This window comes from Maylandia zebra, linkage group LG11 (assembly GCF_041146795.1).
Source record: "Maylandia zebra isolate NMK-2024a linkage group LG11, Mzebra_GT3a, whole genome shotgun sequence".
Lineage (NCBI taxonomy): Eukaryota > Metazoa > Chordata > Actinopteri > Cichliformes > Cichlidae > Maylandia > Maylandia zebra.
Window position 1 is genome coordinate 36,460,494 of NC_135177.1, and position 22,993 is coordinate 36,483,486.

General features: G+C 41.0%; 1 protein-coding gene across 3 annotated transcripts in view; it reads left to right on the forward strand.

Moving 5' to 3' along the window:
- The window catches only part of LOC112432179 (protein Aster-A), a 43,536-nt gene that overhangs the window by 7,199 nt on the left and 13,344 nt on the right, over positions 1–22,993 (forward strand). For 2 of the 3 annotated variants that reach the window (XM_076890305.1, XM_076890306.1), the window contains 6 exons: positions 15,409–15,634; positions 19,340–19,360; positions 19,584–19,668; positions 21,116–21,219; positions 21,378–21,473; positions 21,743–21,823. In XM_076890305.1, coding sequence (XP_076746420.1) covers positions 15,409–15,634; positions 19,340–19,360; positions 19,584–19,668; positions 21,116–21,219; positions 21,378–21,473; positions 21,743–21,823 — 613 coding nt within the window. Of the gene's footprint in view, positions 1–6,696; positions 6,980–15,408; positions 15,635–19,339; positions 19,361–19,583; positions 19,669–21,115; positions 21,220–21,377; positions 21,474–21,742; positions 21,824–22,993 lie in introns of those variants that run through there. The other variant, XM_076890307.1, reaches the window with a different exon arrangement.

A 22,993-nucleotide genomic window follows, 5' to 3' on the forward strand; every position in this document is an offset into this window, starting at 1 on the left:
CATTTCGTGTCAGTGAAACTGTTTCGTCAGGGTTTGGAGTCAGTCTCTGCGTGCAGCTGTGCAGCTCATTTCAACATCTGTGCATTAACTCTTTATAACTATTTTTTGAACAGTAATAAAATATATATATATTGCACATCAGGTCATCTTACATATTAAGCCAGCATATTCTGCTTTAGCTCTTTTGCACACATCTGTTTCAATCTCCATATTTTTGCCTCTTTTTCTGTCATCATTTATTTATTTGTACTATTTGTATTTATATGTTTTATTCTATATATTAATCGGCATCTGTGGGTGGACAGCACAAGAATTTCATTGCACAGAGAAATGCCTTTTTCTCTTGTGACGCATGACAATAAACACTTTGAATCTTGAATCTCTAACCTGTCAGAAACCAGCTGCAGCACATTCGACTGAAGCAAGTCGGGTCCGGTGTGCTTCTGCAAAGCTTGATATTACTTAGGCAAGCTCCTTTTTCATGATTCTGTATTTAAATGTTCAATCATAGCTTTAAATATATTTTGATTAAAGAGTTGTCATCTCACCTTTCTACAATTTATTAAAAAAAAAAAAGCTCAAGGAAAGTTTGTGTTTAAGCTGAAAGTAAATGAAGTTTCCTTTTTTATTCTTTAAGAAAATAACAATTTTGTGTCTCCAGGCAAATAAACATTTCATAACTGCAGGGTTGTTTTTTTTATTGTTTTTACCTTTACTGCATTACAAAGGATTCTGTGTGTAACAGCGTCTGAACCTCACCTAAAGAAAGCTGTGTCCTGGGTGTGATTGTGCTTTATGTTTTAACATGTTTAGTAGTTTGATTCCATGCAGAAGCTCATTAGTCCACCACTGCTCTCTGCATGTGGCTGCTGTGCTGTGCCTCTGTTCCCGCGGAGTTTCCCACTGGTTGTTTTTCCTCTTCTCTGCGTAAAAACCATAATCAGTGCTGTGGCAATGGCTCTAAGAAAATGCTATAAATGATTGTTCAGAGTTTGAACAGAATTATGCGGGTGGGGGTTAAAGTTCACAGCCTCTTCTTCCTGGAATCTCCCAGAGGAGCAGAAAGGGTCAGATCTGGTTACTCCAGGTTCAAGTAAAATTTAAACCGTTTATAAAGGGATGAGCTTGTTTGGGCAGTGTGATTGATTAAGGATGTATTTGTAATTTAGTTACAGGACAACTTTAAAATGATGAATTATGAGAGGAAATGTACTTTTCACCTTTATAGACCAACAACAATATAGCCTTATGATGCCAAAATAACTGGAGATATGATTCCTGTACCTCGTGACAGAATCTACATAATTCTCTATTTATTTTCCTCCCAATTTCTAATTATATGTATTTATTTATAGCTGAAAAGCTTTTATGCGACACATGTCTAAGAAATCCTCCCGTTTTGACTAAAAACTCATTACAACACAACTTCTTTTATTAACATGGGAGTGTTTTTATCTTAGCTTTTCTTTCCTCCCACATACCATACCAGTCATTTGTTTTTGCAGATTACCTGTTAAAATCCTGATTGAGTCCAAGTATGCTATGATGTCAAATTTAAAAAAACAAAAACCTAGAAGCAGTCAGATGGCAGGATCGCAGTGATAAAGCAAAGACTGTACCCTGTATTTAAACATCAACATCACTGCTCCAGATGACCTGAGAGGATGGTGTGACTTTGAGGACAGAACCCGGGTTATGTAAACTGTAAACAAAGAAAATGAGACCACCTCTGAAGGAAAAGCGGAGCTGAGTCAGGCACAAGGACCAGAGGCGGGTTCCTGCACTCTTTATCTGTTCCTCGGAATGATGACATCACCTCCAGCCAATGGGAGTGAGTTCCTGGTCTGATGATGTCATGTGAGCCCAATCAGATGAGGGATGTGTGGATCACTGCAGTGGGCTTCTGAGGGCATGCACATGAACAGCTGTGCCCTTGTCCTCTTCATCAGCGCCTCCTTTTATTGACCTACTTATATTGTTCTGCAGCATATTAATGATTTTTAATGTTCACAGCTGACCCGGCCAGCGAGGATTAGGGAGGGTTTTTTAATGGTGAAAGCAAATGTTTGTGGAGCTTAAATGGAAAAGAAAACATTTGGTTTAAATAATGTTTGGTGAAACTGGGGCTGCACAGGTTTCAGAGTTGTCACAACATTTGCATGTTTCCCACAGATTTGTAGTTTATTCAGGTTGGGATGTGTCTGCAGTGAGTTGTCAAATAGGGCTGCCACGATTAGTCGACTAGTCACGATTACGTCGACTATCAAAATCGTCGACGACTGATTTAATAGTCAACGCGTCGTTTGAAGCTTTGTAAGATCACAAAAGACGCAGGAATAAGTAGCAGGATTTAAGAGTGTAATAACGGACTGAAACAGAAGATGGCAGCACTGCATGTACAAGGATGCCAGCTGCTGTTAAACCCCGAAGAAGAAGAAGTAGCTCCGTCCCAGAATTCATAGCGCAGCCCAGCTCTGTTGTCAACAATGGCGGCAGCTAGTTAGTTTTAATATTACTCTTATTATTCTTTCTGGGTCACAAAATAAACGTTTAACATATTTTCAGGCGAGAATGTAGCTGTGTAAACCTCAAATATCTGCTCAGTTTATCAGGACACCACATATTTTCAAAAGCGCTCCGACGTTTTCGGAGACGTCTGTTACCCACTAGCTCGATAGCTAGCCGGGGGCTAGGTCACTAGCGCCGTGAGAACACCGGACTCCCGGCAAATCGTTTTCAAACCCACTGCCGTCACTTAGCTTAAAATGTTATTGTTTGGCTTTTTTTTAGTATTTTATTTGTTCCTGAGTAAATCAGTTTGTCTGAGATTAAAGTTATAGTTTTTACACAGCTGAATAAACGTCAAGCAGACAGCTGATCATCAGAAGTGTGAGATGCTCGAGAGTTTACTCCGGTGTCCTGTTATATTTTAGATAGCAAGGAGTTTATTAAACTTCACCGAAACAATCTGCAAACTTCATTAAACTTTAATAAACTATCATCTTGTCTTTATTTTTAATTAGCACAGACCTGAAACACTTAAAGCTGTAAGCTAATGATAGTTATATAAGAGCAGATGCTGCTGGTGCAATAAGCTGTACGCTGTATGTCCAATGGATGATGATGTGATTAGTCGACTAATCGCAAAAATAATCGGTGACTAGTCAACTATCAAAATAATCGTTTGTGGCAGCCCTATTGTCAAATATCACGTTGAATTATCAAATCAGATTGATAATGGAGCACCATGATGTGAACTGACACTGAGGAAAAACAGCAGCATGACTGAGAACAGTTTTCTTGGACTAAACTGTGACTCAGCTGTTCGAGATGTAAGATTTAATAATAGAATAGAATCATAAATGTAAATTAAATAAATTTAAAATATGAAATATCTGAAATAATACATATAATGTCTAATAATAATAACACAAAAGATGCTCTATATTATGAAGTGGACCCTTCAGTAATACAACAGAAAAAAACCCAACAATCATATGACCCGCTGTGACCAAGCACTTTGGCAACAGTGGGAAGGAAAAACTCCCTTTTAACAGGAAGAACCCTCCGGCAGAACCAGGCTCAGGGAGGGGCGGGTCTGATGGACCACCACTTTAAAGCTGTTCTTGTCTTCTGGTGTTGTTTTGCAGAGGACACAGTCTGAGGTTTGTTGTGTCAATGTTTTATGTGTAGAGTAATCAGTACAAGAGTGCACTCCATCAGTTTCATTTCATGGTGTAGGTTAAAGTTCAGCAGCTCTGTTTCCTCTTCGTACAAGTGCGTACATGCTCGTTCTAAGAGAGGAGTCATATACTAACATGATGTTCAGCCCTATAATGTGAGCATAATCACTCGCTGTATGGTATTAACTGATAATAACACGTGACCCATGTTAGTCACCGTATGAGTGCAGCTCTTCTGGATCACACTGCGTATATTCATTTGTTGCTGGTTTTAGGAATTGTTTTAGAGTTACTCACTTTTACTGGGCAGGACCTCATGTCAACTTTAACCAGCATTAGTAGTAATCAGTGAGGCTGCTGACTGACATTTGGAATAAAACAATACATGTGTGGTGTCTTTGAGCAAGAGGAAACTTTGCTTCTGTAATTGACATCGTATTTATTTAAACAGGAAAGGGGAGCAGAACTCATTCATAAGCAATGCTGCTTCAGTGCTGATGATTTATACGATTTATACGACACAGTGCATATGACTGTGTCGTCATATGAAGTAATAACTGTCATTGTTCTAATATTTTTCCATGCAAATGTATTAGAAATGTTTCCTTTAATGTTTTTTTTTAATGACATGTCAGAATCTTTTATTTGCTCTATGCTAATTTCCCACCATGAGGCATAGTGGGCTTCATCTTTTAGACCCAGAAGCCATGTCTGTGTTTTATTCGGTCTGTGTTGTTAACTACTAGCATGCCTGCCGTTTTGCCATTAGCGTAGCTTTAGCCACTATCAAGCTTCCTCCCCATTTGCGTTGATGGGTTGGGCTTCTTGTTTCCTTAGAAACAGACATTTAAAGACCTGCATGTTGAATCCATAATTCTAGATTTGCCCTGAATGTCAGCTGCATGGAGGGCTTAATGTATATAGGTTAAGTGCTCTGTGAATGTGGTTTGTAGTCTAAGGTGCTGTGAGTCAGTAAGAAGAGCAGTATGAAAATGCCAGTCTTCTTGCAGCTTGACTGAAAGGCTTTTATCCATAGCTGTAGCCTCATTATAACTGTATGTGGCTGCAGTATAGCGGGGGAAATACTGCATGCATGTCAGTGAAATGAAGTCATGCACAATCATGGTGCTAATACTTCAGCAGAGATGATTGTGATGTTTACCTGTTACTATACCTTCACTGCATGAAACAAAGGAAATAACATCACTGATGGGGAGAAAAATGCTGACTACTGGCCCTGATAATCGCACTGTCACTGCTTTAACCTGGAGTTGTTAATTAGCTTTTGCAGTTGTATTCTTTGGTTTGTGTTACAGCATGTACCCTCACAGGCTCTGAGGTTTAAAGTAAGCAGCTCTTTGTTTGGCTGCTCTTTTACGGTGCATTCATCTGGCCTTACACATTACCCGCTTGGTGCATGAGACTCTGACATGAGTATGAGTCATCTGTGGGTGAACCTCAGAAAAGCAGATTACACACAGGGAGACAGAATAGTGGAAATGTGGGCCTAGCTCAGGCCAGTGTGGATTATGATGTGGACTGTAATCCAGAGGGATGGACAGAGAGCCTGAGGGTTAAAGGATTGGGTGGGCTCTGGACTTTGGCCAGGTGGACTCACTACAGGCAGACGTGGCCTCTGTACTGTCAAAGCTAGCCACATTGGAGTCGTGTTTGTAGCTTTACAAGATGCTATACTTGAACACATTAATAGGTAATGACCCACAAACTAACAAACCTTGAGGTTAGCTCCAAAAGTGACCATCCCCATGGACTCATGTGTGAAAATACAGTACAGCCTACTACAGAGCAAAGCAGTTTTTCTCTTTGTGGATAGTTTCCCTCCTCATAACTGGACACAAGGTGAGTTATTAACCTGCACAAAGTCAGCGCGCCTGTTTTGCTGAGTGAGATCCTAGGGCTTTAGCAGGCTGTGACTTGGTACTAATTTGCAGATATATTTGCTCGTGTGATGCACGCGTGCACTTTATGGATGGCGCTTGTTAGCAAAGCTTGCTAATATGAGCTGAAATCAGAATATTTAATCTGTGTTCTATATGCAGAACAAAGGCCTTATTACAGATTTTTTTTTAAATTGATTTATAAATGTGTATTAACTTAAATGTTAAATCATTTATATTTTAAAATCTGCAAAACAATAAATTGCAATGTAATTGGGTATAAAGTACAGTATTTGAATCGAACATAAAGTAGAGTAGAAGTAGAACCTAGTCGTATTTTAGTGGGGATCATGCGACACACCCCTGGATATCCATCATGGATGCTTGTAGAAGTCAATAATTCACCTGAGTTAGTAAATGTTCAAACTTAACGAGCTGCTGACTGTGAGGAACCACTTCGTCCTTATCAAGATGAAGCATGATTTTCACCCTTTTCATTGTAAAGAGGTGCTCAGAGGGGGTTATATCATGACACCGATCCTCCCACCACTGCCTTTGGACTCAAGTGCTGTTAAACTTAAGACTCCCATTGGATGAGAGCTCTGATAGGGCTCGTAGTGGAATTAAGCAAATACTTTACCAAACTACGACTTTTAATACACTTTTACTTGAAGTATCCTCACATACTTGTCCATTTGCATGTTTCTTTATACTTGTACTTCACTATATTCTGCATTTATTCTGAATAAGTTTTGATTATTTTTAAGATTTTAATTCAGACAAATCCAGTTAAGTTGAAGTTCGTTTCTTTGGTTTTTCTCCCTTTCGCTGATATCCTCTGTAATACTTGACCAGCTTTGTTGTGTATTTACTGCTGATTCCTGTGGGGCCCCATGCCTTGTCCTTGCCCCGTGTGCCACCCTCCACCCGGAAACGCCCCTGCCCACTTCATTAAGGTAGAAACGGCTCAGTCGGACTTTTCATCCTTGTCGATGCCATCAGTTGAGCGGTTTACAAAAAAAAATACACACGGAGCCTCCTCCCTCCCTCCTTCTCTCACTCCCTTACTCCTCCTCCTGCTCTTCCTTCCCCCACCTTCCCCCACCCTCCCCCTATAGTTGCAAAAGGATTACGGATGGACGCAGACACGGCAGCCCGTTACCGGGTCTTGCAGTCGGCATAGGGAGTAGCGGTGTGTGTCCGGTACCGGCGAGGTGCAGGGGCGTCGGCCCCGGTGGGAAATTAATTCGGATTTATTGAAGGAAACGCGGCAGAAGAAAAACCCTGATAGCGGCCGTGCTTCATCTGCACACTCCGAGCAGGAACACCGGTGCCATATTCCTGCTGCGAGGGTTTGTGACCATCAGCTGGACCACAAACGCCTCATGACATGTTCGAGTAAGTGGCATAAAGGAGGGAGGATGGCTGCTGTGCAATGCTCCGCTTTACGTACCCACACAGGTCGCATCCTGCAGAGCCCGCCGGTAGCACGGAGGCGCAGCAACAGCCTGCTGATAGCTTCATCCCGCAGGTCCCCCACCCTCCCTCCATCCCCCCACCCTCCATCCTGTGCACAGGCTGCTGCTTTAGCTGAAAACGTCTCGCATATTTCCCCTCTCCTTGGACTTTGCTTCTCTGGCAGGTTATTAGGTCGTAAACGGGCTCAGCAGACCGATTGTTTTCCATGTGCTAGCTGCACATTAGCTGATCATCTGTCGGATTTAATGGGTGACAGGATAGAGGACAATATTTAAGCTAATCCCTCCTCCTGGGTACAAGCCCTGCCCAGTGACTGCATATCATTTGTTGGTTTCTTTGAATGGACTGAGGTCCGGACAGAAGAGCTGTCCATTTCTCATCTAATCAGTTTTTTAGTTTTTCACCTGTTTGTGGGGGGTTTGTGTCTTTGTGTGCGTGTATATCTGTCTAGATGGATATAAATATATATTTTTAGTCCGTTTGTTTGTTTTGCACTGTAAACAGTGCCATAACTTTATAATATGTGCTATATATGTAGATATAAAATGTATCTGTTGCATATTTTGAAGCATAATTACAATCAAAGGAGGGTAGGGATGGACTGATTTATATACATACATACATACGTTTCACTTATTGACCATATTGCAAATATTATTTTACAATACCAGAGTTTTACTTAACTTGGTATAAATGGAAATATTTCACATAACTTACAAGTCTTTTTTTCTGTGTCAGTATTGAAAAGCAGGGCAATCTTTTTAAAATATTTGGATATGAAGAATGTGGCTAAAATGATTAGTGCTTTAACAGTGTGCATATGTATACACAGTTAAAATGGAATAACTCACGTTCCTGTATGACGTCCTGACCTTAAGAAATCCATCTTAAAGCAGGCATATGTACACAGTGACTGGTTAAAGTAAGAGTCTCAGAAATGTTAGCCAGCTGATAATACTTGACTTAAAGTACATATTATATTATTTTAGAGGAAGCAGTTCTCTAGTAAATTCTCATATAGATATAGAAACTCTTCCTTTCTGGTAAAACGTAGTACTAATCATCAAAGATGACGATGGTGTAAAAGAGGCACAGATTTCCTCAGGTGCTCTGATCAAAAACATCCTTTTAAAAGCAAATTCTGCCCACTCAGCAACCATCTCGAGCCTTTTTAGGGCACTTATTTTGAAGCTTTAACATATGACCTGTAATTTCAGTCTTTGCCTAAACATAAGAACAGTCAATTTTTTACTTTTTTTTATATCTTGGAAGTTTCAATTGTACAGCAATCTTCACCAGTTGTGGATCCTCTCACAGATTTCGGTTTGAGACAGAGATTTATCAAATTTGAACGACTCAGTTCCTTTGAACTATTTTGCAGTCAGCATTGTTTAGCCTGTGCATACAGAGTTGTTTTTGGCTCAGATTGGGGCTTTTTGGCTGTTGAATATCTGTTGAATTTAAAACATGCAGCAGATAAAAAAAGAAAACACACGTATGTAGCATTTAGTTGCCTGATCTAATTGGACTGTATGTCCTGTTAGATTGGACAACTTTATTCTTCAGTAACTGAAACTCCTCCAGTTAATACAACTGGCTGAAAAAAGAGTTATGTGGAAATGTGATTATTGTCTTTGTTATAACTAAAACCTTTGTTCTGCAGATAGCATTTGTTTGTCCCCACAGGGAATATCCCTCTACCAACATGTGTGTTATTTGGGATTTTTATTGACTTATCAGATGATCAGAAGTGACATAAGTCTGTTGATTTCCAGCTAACAGTCTCATGTTCTTTACTGTATATGATAACCGTGCTTACTGGCTGTCTTAGTCACCCCCAGAGGTGGATTCTGGAAAATCAGTTAACTATTATTATGATAGGAAATAAGTTATGTTATGAGGGTTTATGTGACAATAGTTGGTGGTGCTTGTTGTTAAATATGTTGTCGGGATGAGGGTTGCTTACGTCACGGAGAGTTGTGAAAACCTCAAGTATTGTTTTCCTTTTACACTTGAGCTGCCGGCGGATTTAAACCCGGGTTGTAAACGCGTGCTGACACAGACTCACATCATTCAGTGTCCTCACAATCTGCTAGCTGACCGGCTGCACAACAAGCCTATTTAGAGGCTCTGCTGCCCTGCGTACGTTACCTAAAGATAGCTTAATGCTACTTGACATAATGCTCCCGTGATTAGCATCACTGCTAATATTTTAAGGATTATTTCCCTGTAAAAACAAACCCGGTCATGTTTACGGGTGACTCCCTCAGCTTCAGTTCTCCTTGTGGTTGTTTTTGGAGGTTATATCATTCTGACTAACCTCCTCCTCCTGTTTCCTCATGAACTCCTGATACTGAGTTTTTAAGCTAAGCCTTTGTGTTAATCTCAGCCTTTGTTTTTTCCCTAAGTTTCCCAAACTAGTTAAGAGCACAATCACATGAAGGAAGTGATGTTGGCATCATATGACCAATCATAAACAAGGACAGGTCTACTAGTGGCTAGAGGTGGGAATCACCATACATCCCACGATACGATATTATCACAATACTTAACGCACGATACAATATTATTGCAATTTTTAAAAATATTTTGCGATATTCAGATTCTGTACATGAAGGTAAACTTTATCAATATTCATTTTATCTAATATCAAAGTTTCACACTCAGTCTTTCTCTCATTTCAGTTTTATTGTTGACAAACTGAACAGTTTGTATTACAGTCTAGTCCAACTTAACTGAATGCAACCATCTGGTACAATTATAGCTATTCTGAACTATGCAATTTGTGAAAACTATGCAGCCCATTCAGCAACTGAAGAATTTGAAAGTAAATTAAAACAAAATATAATTTTACATTAAATAAAAAAGTTTTACATTTAATTAAAATAAAACATGTCTTAAATTAAAATAAGTAAACTGTCATGTTTATTGCTGCCAAAAACAAAAGTTAAACACATTTGGACAGTGAAGGAATTTCAGGATTGTTGCTCAGAAAAAGGATCAACATGCTCTGAAGTCAGAGCACAGAAACCTTTTTTGTAACAAAATATCTGCTGTCCCTGTATCGATACATTATTAGCAAACAAAATATCACGATACTACACAGTATCGATTTTTTTCCCCACCCCTACTAGTGGCAGAGCAGTGTACTTTACAAACAGGAAAACTATATTTTAAATATCCGAAGAGGTTGAACACTGTGTATCCCTTTGTACAGTATGTATAGTAGGGTTTGAAGTAGGTAAACCTACAAAAGCACAATATTAATAAAGCCAGGAGAGAAAGCTGACATAAAACAGGTGATTTGCTTTAATGAAAGTAGTCTGTCGTGTTTGTCGTGTAAGTCTTGATTCTTTCACCTTCGGGTCCATAGGGACTAAGTAAAGCGCTATACAAATACAGGCCATTTACTTTCAGTCACAAAGACGTGACGTTAAATGGTGTAACAATTTATAGTACTTGAAATTGAGTACATTCAAGGTCAGCAAGGTCTCAATTTAAGATTTTCTTATATGAAAACTTAAAATTACTTCCATATAAACCTGCTTTCAGCCAGCAGGGAGATAATTCCTCCTGTATTATCGGTTTCTTATTGATCCTCGTCAGGGAAAGATGAAGACTCCAAATGGTTTTCAGACTCTTTTACTTACAATGTCTGTTTTTCACTAAACTCCACTAACATGCCTCAAAACCTTTATCAGACATTTTTAAAAAATCCAGCATTAATCTAACGATCTAAGAGGTTTCTGCCTCAGGTTCAGATGTCATGTGATATTTGGTTTCCAGGTGTCTCTTTAGCTTGCTTACTATCAATGTTCCCTCTAATTTTTCATGTGTCTGAGCAAACACACAAACTCCCTGAGCGTCCCTTGGACCACTGTGAGCGACAGCAGACGTGCACTGTGGTCACGCCAGCATCGAATCCATCCAAGTTACATGGTTTAGTAAAATAATCAAATTACAGCATTTACATTTATGTTAGACGACTTTTAATTAACTGCTTTAGCCCACTTACAATGAAAATTTAAAAAACCTTGTTCATGACCTGTGTAGCATGTTAACACTATTGGAAGGAAAAATAACTTTAACTCCAATTTTGAAAACACAACTTTATTATTATTATTTTTATAAAGCTCTGACTTGTATTATGAGTCTGTGGTCTGGGAGAGAGTCTGTAACTCTGTCTGCAAAATACAGGATATACTGACCGATGTTGGGCAATTAATTATATAGTTACTTCTCCAAAAAAGTTACTGAGTTATGCAAACAACAAAGTTTTTTTGCAGCTGTTTACCTAAAAATGCAGCCAAGGCGTTTTTTTAAACAAACATTTCAAACTATTTACAGAACAATCAGCTGTTCTGCATCAAATCTGATGCCACACAAATTATTTGTGCCACTCCAAAAAATAATTTCTGTCCACTATGAGATGAAGGAGAACAACAGCCTGATACCTGCAGGCCTGACAGCAGGAGATGTATCACTGCTGTAACACCTGTAACACTCAGCAGTCGCCTCATTGTTCTGACACACACAACACTATTGACTACACTACACACTAACTACACACTAACTACACAAGATCTGCGCTAAACGTTGCAAATCACTCACATCTCAATTCCGCCTTCACTCCTAAAACTCCCCCCTTCCTAAACCACTAAATGCCATGTTGCCATATCATTTTTTGATTGGTCCACATGGTACATTTTTCCACCAATGGGAAATGCTGGGGGGAGGTTTGTTTTCGCTCACAGGCTTTCGAGCGTTTTCCTTATCAAACGCAGTTTTTACTGTTCCTTCCCGCAGTAAATATAAACAACGACAGTATTCAGGAAGAAAAACAAACATTGCAGATATTTTTATCATAACTCTGGTTTTACGTGGCCGATCAACACAATTTAAAAACTGGTATAAAGTCCACACTTTGTCCGTCAGTTGTTCCATCTGTCCTGCTCACATCTCCAATGGTTGTACACGTTGTCATTAACGTGGCTTCACTCCACATCAGCCGCTTTGCTCGCTAAAACACCGGTGTCGCACATAAGGACGCTGTCATAGCCTGTCAGCGACGTTGATTAGCTGCGTATATACGAATGTGAATCGCATCATTGGCTGGACTTTGGGATAAGGTGGCATCGTTCTAATCCCATACGGGAGCAGCCAGTCACTGACTCACACTGCAGAACAGAATTGTTAACGTATTTACTTTAATTTAAATTCAGGTGAGATTTTTTTATTTGTTTTGTGCGCAACACAGATTTTCTGTGCGCAGAGACGTGCCCGCAGTGCGCAATTGCGCGCGCAGCTTAGGGGGAACATTGCTTGCTACTATATTTTTGTTTAGGAAACTGCTAACAAATGGCAAAGGTTTTGTTTTTGTTTTCTCTTTAGTTCATTTTTTGTGGTATTTTAAAGACAAAGTGATCAGTTTTATCTTCTCACAGATGTTTTCTTTATGTCATTCGTCACATTTTGTGCAGTAGAACTTCGTATCAATCAAACATTATTCTGAGCTCTCTAAAGACATCTGACCTCCGTACTCCATGTGCTCCGAGGCCTGAGGGATCTCCTGGGAATGGTGGTGCCACTTTTCAGAGACGTGATTGATCAGTAGGCGATGGTCTTTGTAGTCACGAGGGCAGCGTGAAAATATTAGTTTACTGATTGAAAGCAAATGAATGCATGTTTTGAGTGTGTCTGCCTCACACTGCAGACACAGTGAGGTTAAAGCTATGAGTGTATCAGCAGTTCTTCTTGCTTTGGTTTCTTGTATTACATTTGTAACTGTAGCCCAAAAGGAGCTTCTTTTAAATCCAATCCAGGGATTAAAATGTGCCTCATATCATTTTATATTTGGAGCTCATTGATTCTTAAAGCTACATCCAAACATTTTAAATGCTAATGAATGAATAATCATTTTATTTGTAAACGTTTGAACATTTATTGAAGACTGTTACCAACTCGCTTTAGTCATATCTTGAGTATAATTAATTTGCCAAGAGGAGATAAAAGAACCAGTAATATTTGAGCAGGAGCACTTAAACATCAAGTAAATAAAAAAACGTGTTTAAATAATGCTGATTATTCAAACAAGCTATCATGCTGATAGCCGCGTGCCACGACAATAATGCTTTAGCAAATTTAATCTGAAAACCAAAAGCAGGTTAAAATGAGCCCAACAAAAAACCACCTTGTAGCAGACGCTCTAACATATAGTTGATAAGTGATGGGCTCACAGTTAATGACTTTTTATGAGGGGAAAAAACATAAACCAAGCTAAAGATGAGATTTACTGATGTTAAAGGTATTGACATTCAGATTCTCCATGGAGATGATGTAATATTGTTATCCTGAAATCATTCGGCTGTGATAATGGGGCAATAAAAGCTAGTGTGACAGCGCTAAGGCCTGAAATACATTGTGTGTGTCTTTTGAAAGACGGGAATATCTGTGATTGACTGATGATGACAGTTTTACTCACACAGGATATGGATGTATTTCTGAAAAAGAAATCTGGACTACTGCGTAGGGCTGGGCGATATGGCCTAAAATCTGTATCGCGGTATAATTTGAAGCACGTGCGGTAACAATATATATCGCGATATATTCTTTTCTTCTGTATAATGTATTTTCCAAACTATAAGGACTTAAAATCCTTTCATTTTCTCAAAAATCGAGAGTGTTCCTTATGTATGAATTCTGGTTGTGCTTACTGACCTCGAACCGATTTGGGCTGCAGAAATCTGTTAAAAATGTTTTAGTACAACTTTGGTAAGCCGCACTGCTTGATGGATTGTCAGAGCATTACGGCTGCCGTAGGGAGGAGCTTCGGAGTAAGCTGGGTCCAAAACTCCGTCTGCTTCAGGTCCCAAAGTCAAACGAACACTGAGAGTTAAAAACTGTCTAAATTCTTTCATCTTTAATAAAATCATCAGCGTTGCTGCTTTACCAGGTGTAACAATTAAGTTTAACATCCAGGCATCCATGAAAACAGAATATATTAAATTTAACGGAGTTAGCCGTTAACAGGAAGTTAGCTCGCTAGTTTCCACCTAAACATTTCATACCATGTTCTGACTGAGATTTTTGAAACTAATTCAAACGTACAGCTCTGCTGTCACTTCTAACATAAAGACAGGAAACTAAACAGCAGTGGCGTTTGCAGGGTTACTGAAGTTGGGCTAGCTGGTATATAATGTTGTGCTACGTGATTGCTAGCGACACAGCTATGTTAGCATAACATTAGCACAGTGAAGCTGGAGGATGAAGCCAACTTTTTTTCCACTCGATAAAAGTTAACGTGCGGGATTCTGGTGGTCAGGGACAAATGCAATCGCATTGCAGGATGCTGTACACGGGGCAACTTCAGTCAGGAGAACAACTGAGATCATTCATCCACAATACGAGGTTAGTTATTAATATACTGCAACTACATGGGAATAGAACAGCTGCGAGAGAATTCAACATTAATGAATCGATGTTACGGAAGTGGAGGAAGCGCAGTTTTTGGCTTTCCCCATATTTCAAAAGTGCTTTGTCTCTTTGCTATGACTGTCGCCCGCCATAATTTGCAGATGATAATGGTTGTAGCTGCTGCGATGCTTTCAACCAAAACAGGCGCAGCTTGATGACATCATCAACATGCGATAGAGCGATATAGTATCTCTATCGTTGGCTAAATTTATATCGTTTCTATCGCCCACCCCTACTACTGCGTTGTGGCATTAATTCCCAAAGCTAATGACAGTGGATGTTTAAATGTTTTTACTCTACTAGTTTTCTTCTTGTGCTTGATTAATTTGTTATATAAGATGTAAAATGCAGTAAGATTATGATTCCATTTTTTTTTTTATCGTCAAATAAAACTAAATGAGAGAAGCTTGTGGGAAAGTTGTTGTCGCCGTTGACCTTCTTATGTTCTCATCTAAATTTGTGTCTGACTTTTCACTTGTTTACTTAAAGAACTGAATCAGAGACAAACTGAAGCTCGTACGCTGTCGTTCTGACCTGCTGGTGTTTACTTTGTGGCTCTTGGGTTTCAAAGTTGCACGTCTTGATTGGATGGTCTTAACACCCTTTACTAACTGGATTTAAATGCCCCCCCGGTCTATCTGTACCAGTCAAAATGACTTTAGCTGATAGGTCTGGCCTTGCGTGGCCCCTCGTTGGTCCTCAGTAGGCACTTTGTGATGGCGTTTTATCATCAAATGAGAAACGCCTGCAGCTTTTCTTCATAGCACGACATGAAAGACTCACTGGGCAAGTCAAGCAATGAAATGTGAAGCGGTTTCCTCTCTTCTCCCCTCAGCTGAATGTTTTGTTTTTTTCCTGTCTCTTTTTATCTCCAGTACGGCCAGTAACTCTCCACGCAGCACCCCCGGCAGCTCTCCCTCCCTGCGGCGCAGGGTCCTCGGGGGAGGCAGGGCCAGTGAGAATGAGGCTGGAGGAGAGAAGAGCAGCAGTGGAGGTGGAGGAGGTGCTGGTTCGGACGGTGCGCTCCCCTCCATACCCTCTGCCTCCTCCCTCTCGTCTGCCTACCCAATCGCCTCTCGCCACTTCAGCCGCAATGCCAAGGTAAGTGAAAATATCTGCTAAGGTGAATCGTAGACTGATCGACACAGCAACTGTGACCTCACAAATGTTTTACCGCTGCCATCTTGGTGTTTTGAAACTGGACTAACAAACTGTCATAGACACGTTGTTATGCAACAATCTTCCATTTTTATTCTAATAATGACCATAATTTACAAAGTGAGCTTCATATTTTATTTAATATGAGCTGAAGCTACTGACATGACCCATAAAGTCATCGGGAAAGTGTTTAATGAGGTCACAGAGCAAGTGTGGAGTAGCATCGGTTTCCCATAGACTTCTATAACCAGAGGTTTTTGTGCAAATAAAGCAGTCGCCTCTTTGCTGCTCGCCACATGCAGCTTGGAGGCTGTGTCCGTGTTCAGTTTGCAGAAATAAAAACGCAATAAACACTTTGCATTTGCATCCAGATTTTCTGCATTGATTGCTAAAAACGGTGGTTCTGATCTTCTAATTAGCTTTATCTAATCAGACTAAAGTAGCTACATTAAACACACTCGATGGTATGCAGAGCAGTTCCCCTCCTTATAAATGCAGCTAGGCTCATGGCAATTTGACTTGAGACTGTCCTTTTTTAAGTCACGTATGTCAGCCTCAACCTGTCCATTCACCAATTTCAATCAAATCTTAGTAAAATTCTAGCTGTGCAAGCGCCAACCTAAACAGACAGGCACGTACCTGCCGGCTGAGAAACTACAGAACAGAATGCAACAAGAAGGAAAGTTGGTGCTGAAAGTAGACAGTTTAAATGAAAGTGTTAGACGTGGGAGGTCGCCCACGTCTTTAATGAATGCAGCGAGAGAGCCGGGTGTCCATCTGCCGTGACACCTTTTCTGTTTTCAACGAGCCAAACGGCAGCAAAGACGAGGAGTTGTAGTCAGGGAGGCTTCAGAGCTGAGCTGAAGGAGACGTGACGCTACAGCACTGAGTTTCTGAGTTTTACTTTCATGGCAAACAGCTGCTCTGTGTGTTAGAGATAAACTACATGATAAAAAAAAATGTTTTGATAAACGTTGTCATATTCAAGCGTGTGAAAATGCTAAATGAGACATTAGTTTGTGACTAAATTAAATATGTTATTAAATTATACGTCTAGCCCTTAACTTGATTATCATTGTTTGCAGTGGGGCCCATAATGAAACTGAATCTGACGCCTTTGTTTAAACAGGAAGCCTTACAGGAACCCTGGGGCGCCTCTGTCAGTGCGCCCCAGGGTGGCTACAATGTAGCTGCCATCACCAGTGTGTGAATGTGTGGATGACTGGATATGTAAAGCGCTTTGGGGTCCTTAGGGACTAGTAAAGCGCTATATAAATACAGGCCATTTACCATTTACCAAAGTTTCCTAAAGATAAGCAGTTGTGAGCCACAGCACTGTCACGGCATATTTCACACCTGGAGGAGATGGAGGATGCAACAGCATTTCTAAAGACACATAGTTTCACGTCAAATAACAGCAAAATAAACATACATATATAACGAGAACCAACTTTCTTTGGCTGTTTTTTAGAATAAAAAGTAATCATTCAAGTCTTCTAGAGTCCAGCTCCCCAAAGGTTTTATGAGGGACAGACAGTTCAATGAGCTGCTAGCATCCTGAACATAAAAGGACCATTCATCCTCACCACGTGCCATCAGGAAGCATCCAGTAGTTTTAACTGTATGTAGAATTTATCCACAGCTGGGAAGAGATGGGGAGAGACGGCAGGCATTTAACAAAATGAGACTTGCTCACAGGTTTAGTTATAGCCCAGCTACAGCTGTGTTTCATGCCTATGACATGCTCCTGGCATGTTTTGTATTTATGACTACTTTTAATTAAGCTTGCAACATGGTACAAAACGTCGATACATTAAAAAAACAAAACGCACACAAGCGGCGACGGGCAGAAAGTTTCATCGGCTCATGCACCCTGCGATCACAGTGTGTATATCCAGCTATGTGCCACGCCTCATTTATGCTGCAGGAAAAAACACATCCAACAAAGGATTAACCTCCGTCTAATCCCCCGTTCTCCAGATACATTTTAGGAACTGAGGCGTGCTTCCACATGATGTACTGACACGGTCAGAGGCAGGAAGACAGAGGAGACGAGGGGGCACAAGTTAGAGAAATGAGAACAGCCTGCTGGTGCTAGCACTGCTGCTCCATCACCGTCACTCGTCTCATAGCTGCAGGCCTGCTTTGATTTCAGGCTAGCAGCATTAGCAGTGTGGCATACCTTCAGTACTGTGAAAGTGAAATTTTTTGCATTATGGGCCCCTGAAATTTTGAAATTTGACTGATCATAGGTTCTCAATCAGATTAAGATTTAAGATGTTTTCTGGACCTCAATCAAAAATGTTAATTGGATGATTTCCAAGCTGCTTGGCTATCACTTCCTCTGTGACATGGTGCTTTAGTGGAAGAAGCCGACTATCCTTCAGGATTGTATCCCAGAAGCTGACAGTTAGTCAAGTTTTATTATCAACACAACATCATACACTCAAGTATACAGTCAGACGAAATATCGTCCTCCTGGATCAAAGCTGCAAACTGTAAAAGCAAAGATTCAACTATACAGAAACTAAGATAAACTAAGGATGAGTACAACAGTTTTGTACTTGAATAGAAATGGAATAAGAGTAGAAAACAATGAGAATAAATAAATACAGTGGTACATAGATGGACTCAAACAGTGTAATACAGAATAGTGCAAGTACTGGAAGTGAGAGGAGAGTGTTATGTAGTCCAAGAAGTGTGTGGAGAAGTGAGTCCAGTGTGGAGGAGGGCAGCGATGCATGGAAATTATTTTTCTTTTTCTAATACACAAAACTCCAGAATTACTTCACTGAGAAGAGACAGGAAATGCCCGATGGAGGTGTTGCTGAAAAGGAGCTTGTACAAGTTACTAAACTGTAGAGGTTGCTGTCTTAGCCTGCATTGCTGCATTGTGAGTCAGTGTGTTCAGTAAGGTCATAAAACGTACAACTGATTGTGTGTTATGTTAGTCCGATTGCGTTTGTGTAACTTTGATTTGGATAAAGATCTGACCGCATTTCATAAGCAATCAAAGCAGAAATTCCAAAGTGCTGCAGAAGTCTCGTGGTGCTCATCAGAGATTCAAACGGGCGTCTTCATGACTCTGTAAAATTTGATCCGACGCAGCGTTTAGTAACCAGTTAGGAAACGGTTCTGCTTCAATCCGGTCACTTAAATATTAACTCTGTGTTTGCCAGACGTTGATTGAACACGCTTGTGTTACGTAATGTCAATAAAAACGGTCTTGAGTCTTCAGTGAATTCACACAATACAATAAGTGAAAGTAAATGTTTATTTTTAGCAGCTCTCACTTCAGCCGTGTCAGCTCTTCCAGTGTTGACTCGTTCTTTCAGGAGACTGTAAAACGTTAGCGTGTTTGCCCTGAGTAAATTTACCTAACGGCACACGTAACCCGAAGGCTCTGGGTTCACCTCGTACTCGCTGCAGGCTCGTCGCTTTGAAGGCAGCAGCCTGTTGCAGCCAAGACGGTTTGTTGCAGCTGCACAGTGACAATTACCTTTTTTTAAAATAGGGAAGTGGTGAAAGTTTGGACATCCCTTTAAAGCTGCACAACCTCAGCGTTGCATAAAACGGAGTCAAAATGTTCTGTTTCTGCTGTGACTGATTTTCTTTGAGTACTAAATGTTTTCCTTTTTTTCTTTGCAGAAAATGCAGAGCTGGTACAACGTAAGTACACGCCCTCTTCTTCTTTAACGGCTTTTTTCAGCTTTTACTTCCAGTAGATGAAACTGGTTGACAGTAAAATGATTGGTTTAGTGTGATATTTAAAAATGTGTTTTTTCTTCTTCTTGATTAAACAAATGCAAGTGTTACCCGAGATGTTTACTGCTAGGATGGTTGTGAGGTAGAATAACATGTTCTGTTTTTTCTTTCCTGTCGTCACTCACAGGTTCTCAGCCCCACGTACAAACAGCGGAACGAAGATTTTCGTAAAATCTTCAAGAAACTTCCTGACTCAGAGCGACTTATAGTGGGTGAGTGAAGCATGTGACAAAGTGTGTAGTACCACCAGCGCACCAGGATTTTATAATCGGCCACGCCGGCCGTGAATAGTCCACTTTCTGAGAGGTTAAAATGATTCCTAGTGCATAGGAATGGGAAGGTCATAAGGAAAGGGAGGATAGAAGATTTAAGGACGTGTGACTCTAAGATGTACAGTACAAGGAATGGTTTGCAGTTGCAACAGGTTCATGGTGCTCAGCTTAGAGCTGCTGCTCGGGTTGAGGTGGTTTTGGGCATCAGAATAGGGACAAGAGCTGAAAGAGGCGGCTGGGTGGGGAGGTGGAGTAAACGTTGCCCCCACTAACATACCCAGATGAACAGCAGACGTCGAATCTATTGAAAATCACAAATGTTATTCCTGTGTGCCAACAGCACACAGGTGCTTGAGAAACGCCATCTGTGGTTCCACACTGGTTTCTTTTTGGCTCTGAGAGGAGAACTATGCAGATTTAGTAGATTCAACACATGGAGACGCTCTCGAATGCAGGCCTGCAAAAGCCAGCAGCACATAGCAGCGACAGTTAAAGCCCTTTTTGTAGGTTGAATGCCAGTTGGTTGAAAGGTCTGCTTGAGCAGAAAGGAAGTGACATTAGTTCACCACAAAGAGGAAGGCTGCGATTAAACCATCAAGGATCAAAAAGCTCCGTGTGAGAAGCAAAGACGTAGGCTGCGAAGTGAAACTCTCTTTCGCTTCACTACAAAGAACTTCTTTGTTGTATGACTTGGATCTTCTCTAACGACCAACAGCATGACAGACAGGAACAGCAGTTCGTCACTGATGCTCTACAAGTGTTTCCCAGGTGTCAGTCTGGACGCTTTAGCCCCTTTTTCCATTAGTGTTTACTTCGATCGACTGGGTTTCCCCTGCAAACCAGTACTACCTAACATGTGTTTGTTGTCATAGCAACGTGTGTCCCGCAAAAAGGTGGACGTCGAGGCAACAGTATACCTGCTGCTCAGTCTGTGGCTTTTCGTCTGGCTCTGGGACCACTGCGTTGGTTTTGAAACCATCTCCCTCGTTGCTGAGATGCTCTCATGACTCATCGAGTGATGCTACTGGCCAGCCAATCGGTGGCATGCAATCTGATGATGTCATAATTTAGTACCCGCTCGCTTGGAATCCCGGGCGAGCAGATACTAAAGGTCACAGGACCCGGTACCTAATGGGAGAACCGTGAAAACTGTGGTGACCCGTGGAATGGAAAAGGGCTTGTGAGTCTTGTTTGCTGCATCATCGCTCCTGCTGGACCGCAGGCTGATGCCATAATGATGCCGTAGACTCTCTGTAAGAGTTTCAGTCATTTTTCTCTGCCCACCAGCCCCACTGCTAAGAGCCAAGTGGTGTTTACAACCTGTCTGACGTTGATCTGTGGCAGCGATGGCTGTTTTTGACATTTATTTCCGTCTGTCTTTTCTCAGACTACTCCTGCGCTCTGCAGAAGGATATTCTGCTTCAGGGACGCCTTTATCTGTCAGAGAATTGGCTGTGTTTCTACAGCAACATCTTCCGCTGGGAAACCACTGTAAGCTACACTGTGTACACTGGCGCACACCTTCTGCAAACTAATTAATGTCACACCTGCAGTCTGATAAGAGTGAAGTTTGCAGATCAATAAAGATGGCCTCTGCGAGATAAGAGCGTTGCACGCTGTAAAGCTTTCTCCTCTGCTTGTTGGTTCAGATCACCATCCTGCTGAAGGACGTTACCTCTATGACCAAGGAGAAGACTGCCAAGCTCATCCCAAATGCCATCCAGATCAGCACTGACAACGAGAAGGTCAGAGTCAAAGACGAATAATAAAAGAGACGCTTTGATTTACGAGGACATTCTGCGGTTTAACCGTTGATAGTGTCAGCTGTTGAAACGGTTCACTTCAATCTGTTAGAGAAGCGTTATGAAATGAGCTGACTCGGCTCGATCTTCACCGGCCGTGACGAGGCAAACGGGGGGGAAACCGTCCGTCAAACCTGTTCTCACATTTTTGTTCTCTCTCCCTCCTTTTCTTCCTCCCCTCCTTCCTGTTGCGTTGATAATCACCCTCTCAGCATTTCTTCACATCTTTTGGCGCAAGAGATCGCAGCTACATGATGATTTTCCGCCTGTGGCAGAACGCACTGCTGGACAAGGTACAGCCTCCGCTCCCACCCTCCTGCTGGTTTGTGCTGCTAGTAGTTATCATGTCAGAGTAGAGCAGGGTGTCAGGAAGCGTGGTCGTAAATACAGGGCTGAGAGAGCAGTTTCAATTACTGTTATCTGCTGACTTTTCTGCTCTGAGCGTCTGTGCAGAAACACAGCTTACTATTATCTCACATGGTAGAGAAAATAATGGCTGATTACTCTTTCCCTGGAAAAAACCAAACTAATCTTTTAGTTTAGTTTGGACCTCTGCGTTCACGAGATGATCGAGAATGAACGGCCCTCTGAAACAAAATATTAAGGATGTCACATAAACCACTTCACGACAAGAATGCAGCTGCTTCCACCACAGCCAGCTGCTTATTGTGCATACATGTTTCTGTTGTGGTGTAGCTGCACTCACAGCATCTAGTTATTGTTCGGAAACAATTCCTGTAATAAATCCTTAACAGACCGATCAGCATTCAGCAGGATATTGGGCTTTCATGCTTTGAATTAGCTCCAAGTTTATTAAATTTTGAAAAAAAAAAAGATTATTTTTTCCTTCCAGCAGTTTAAGATAAACTAAGAAAGTGTGTAAATAATTTGAGCCATTTAGTTTCATTGACATCCTTCATTAACAACGGTTTTCAATGCTGTCGGCTGAGTTGCCAACATGCCAGTGTCTGTTCCCTGCAGTGGCAATAAAAGTTGGGCTGAATGTCACTGTTTTGTAATGCTGACTACTGTTGGCTCCCTTTTAGTGAATCAACACTTGATTCCACTTTGACCTTTCAGCAGTGTTGACATCCTGGTCTTAACTTGAACAGTTTGCTTTTATTTACGCTCCTCTGAGCAGAAGATGCAGAGGCTTCTGCTTTTAGAGATTTACAGGCCTGCGGCGTGTACAGGTGTTCACACATCTTGTTTTTAACTTTAGTTTAAGATTTCATCTCGATATTTGCAGCATGAACAAGATGGAAAAATAAAACACTGCACGCTGCTCACACAACTAAAACTGATAAAACACAAAAATGTTACAGCAAGGTGGGATAAAAGTGGTTTTTCTTTATTGTCATTTCCCCCTGAGGTGTGTTCATTTATAATAACTGTGGTGTTTTTCAGTAAAACAGCAGCTGTGCTCTGAATGGGCCGCATGGCACTATATTTACCGTCGCCTC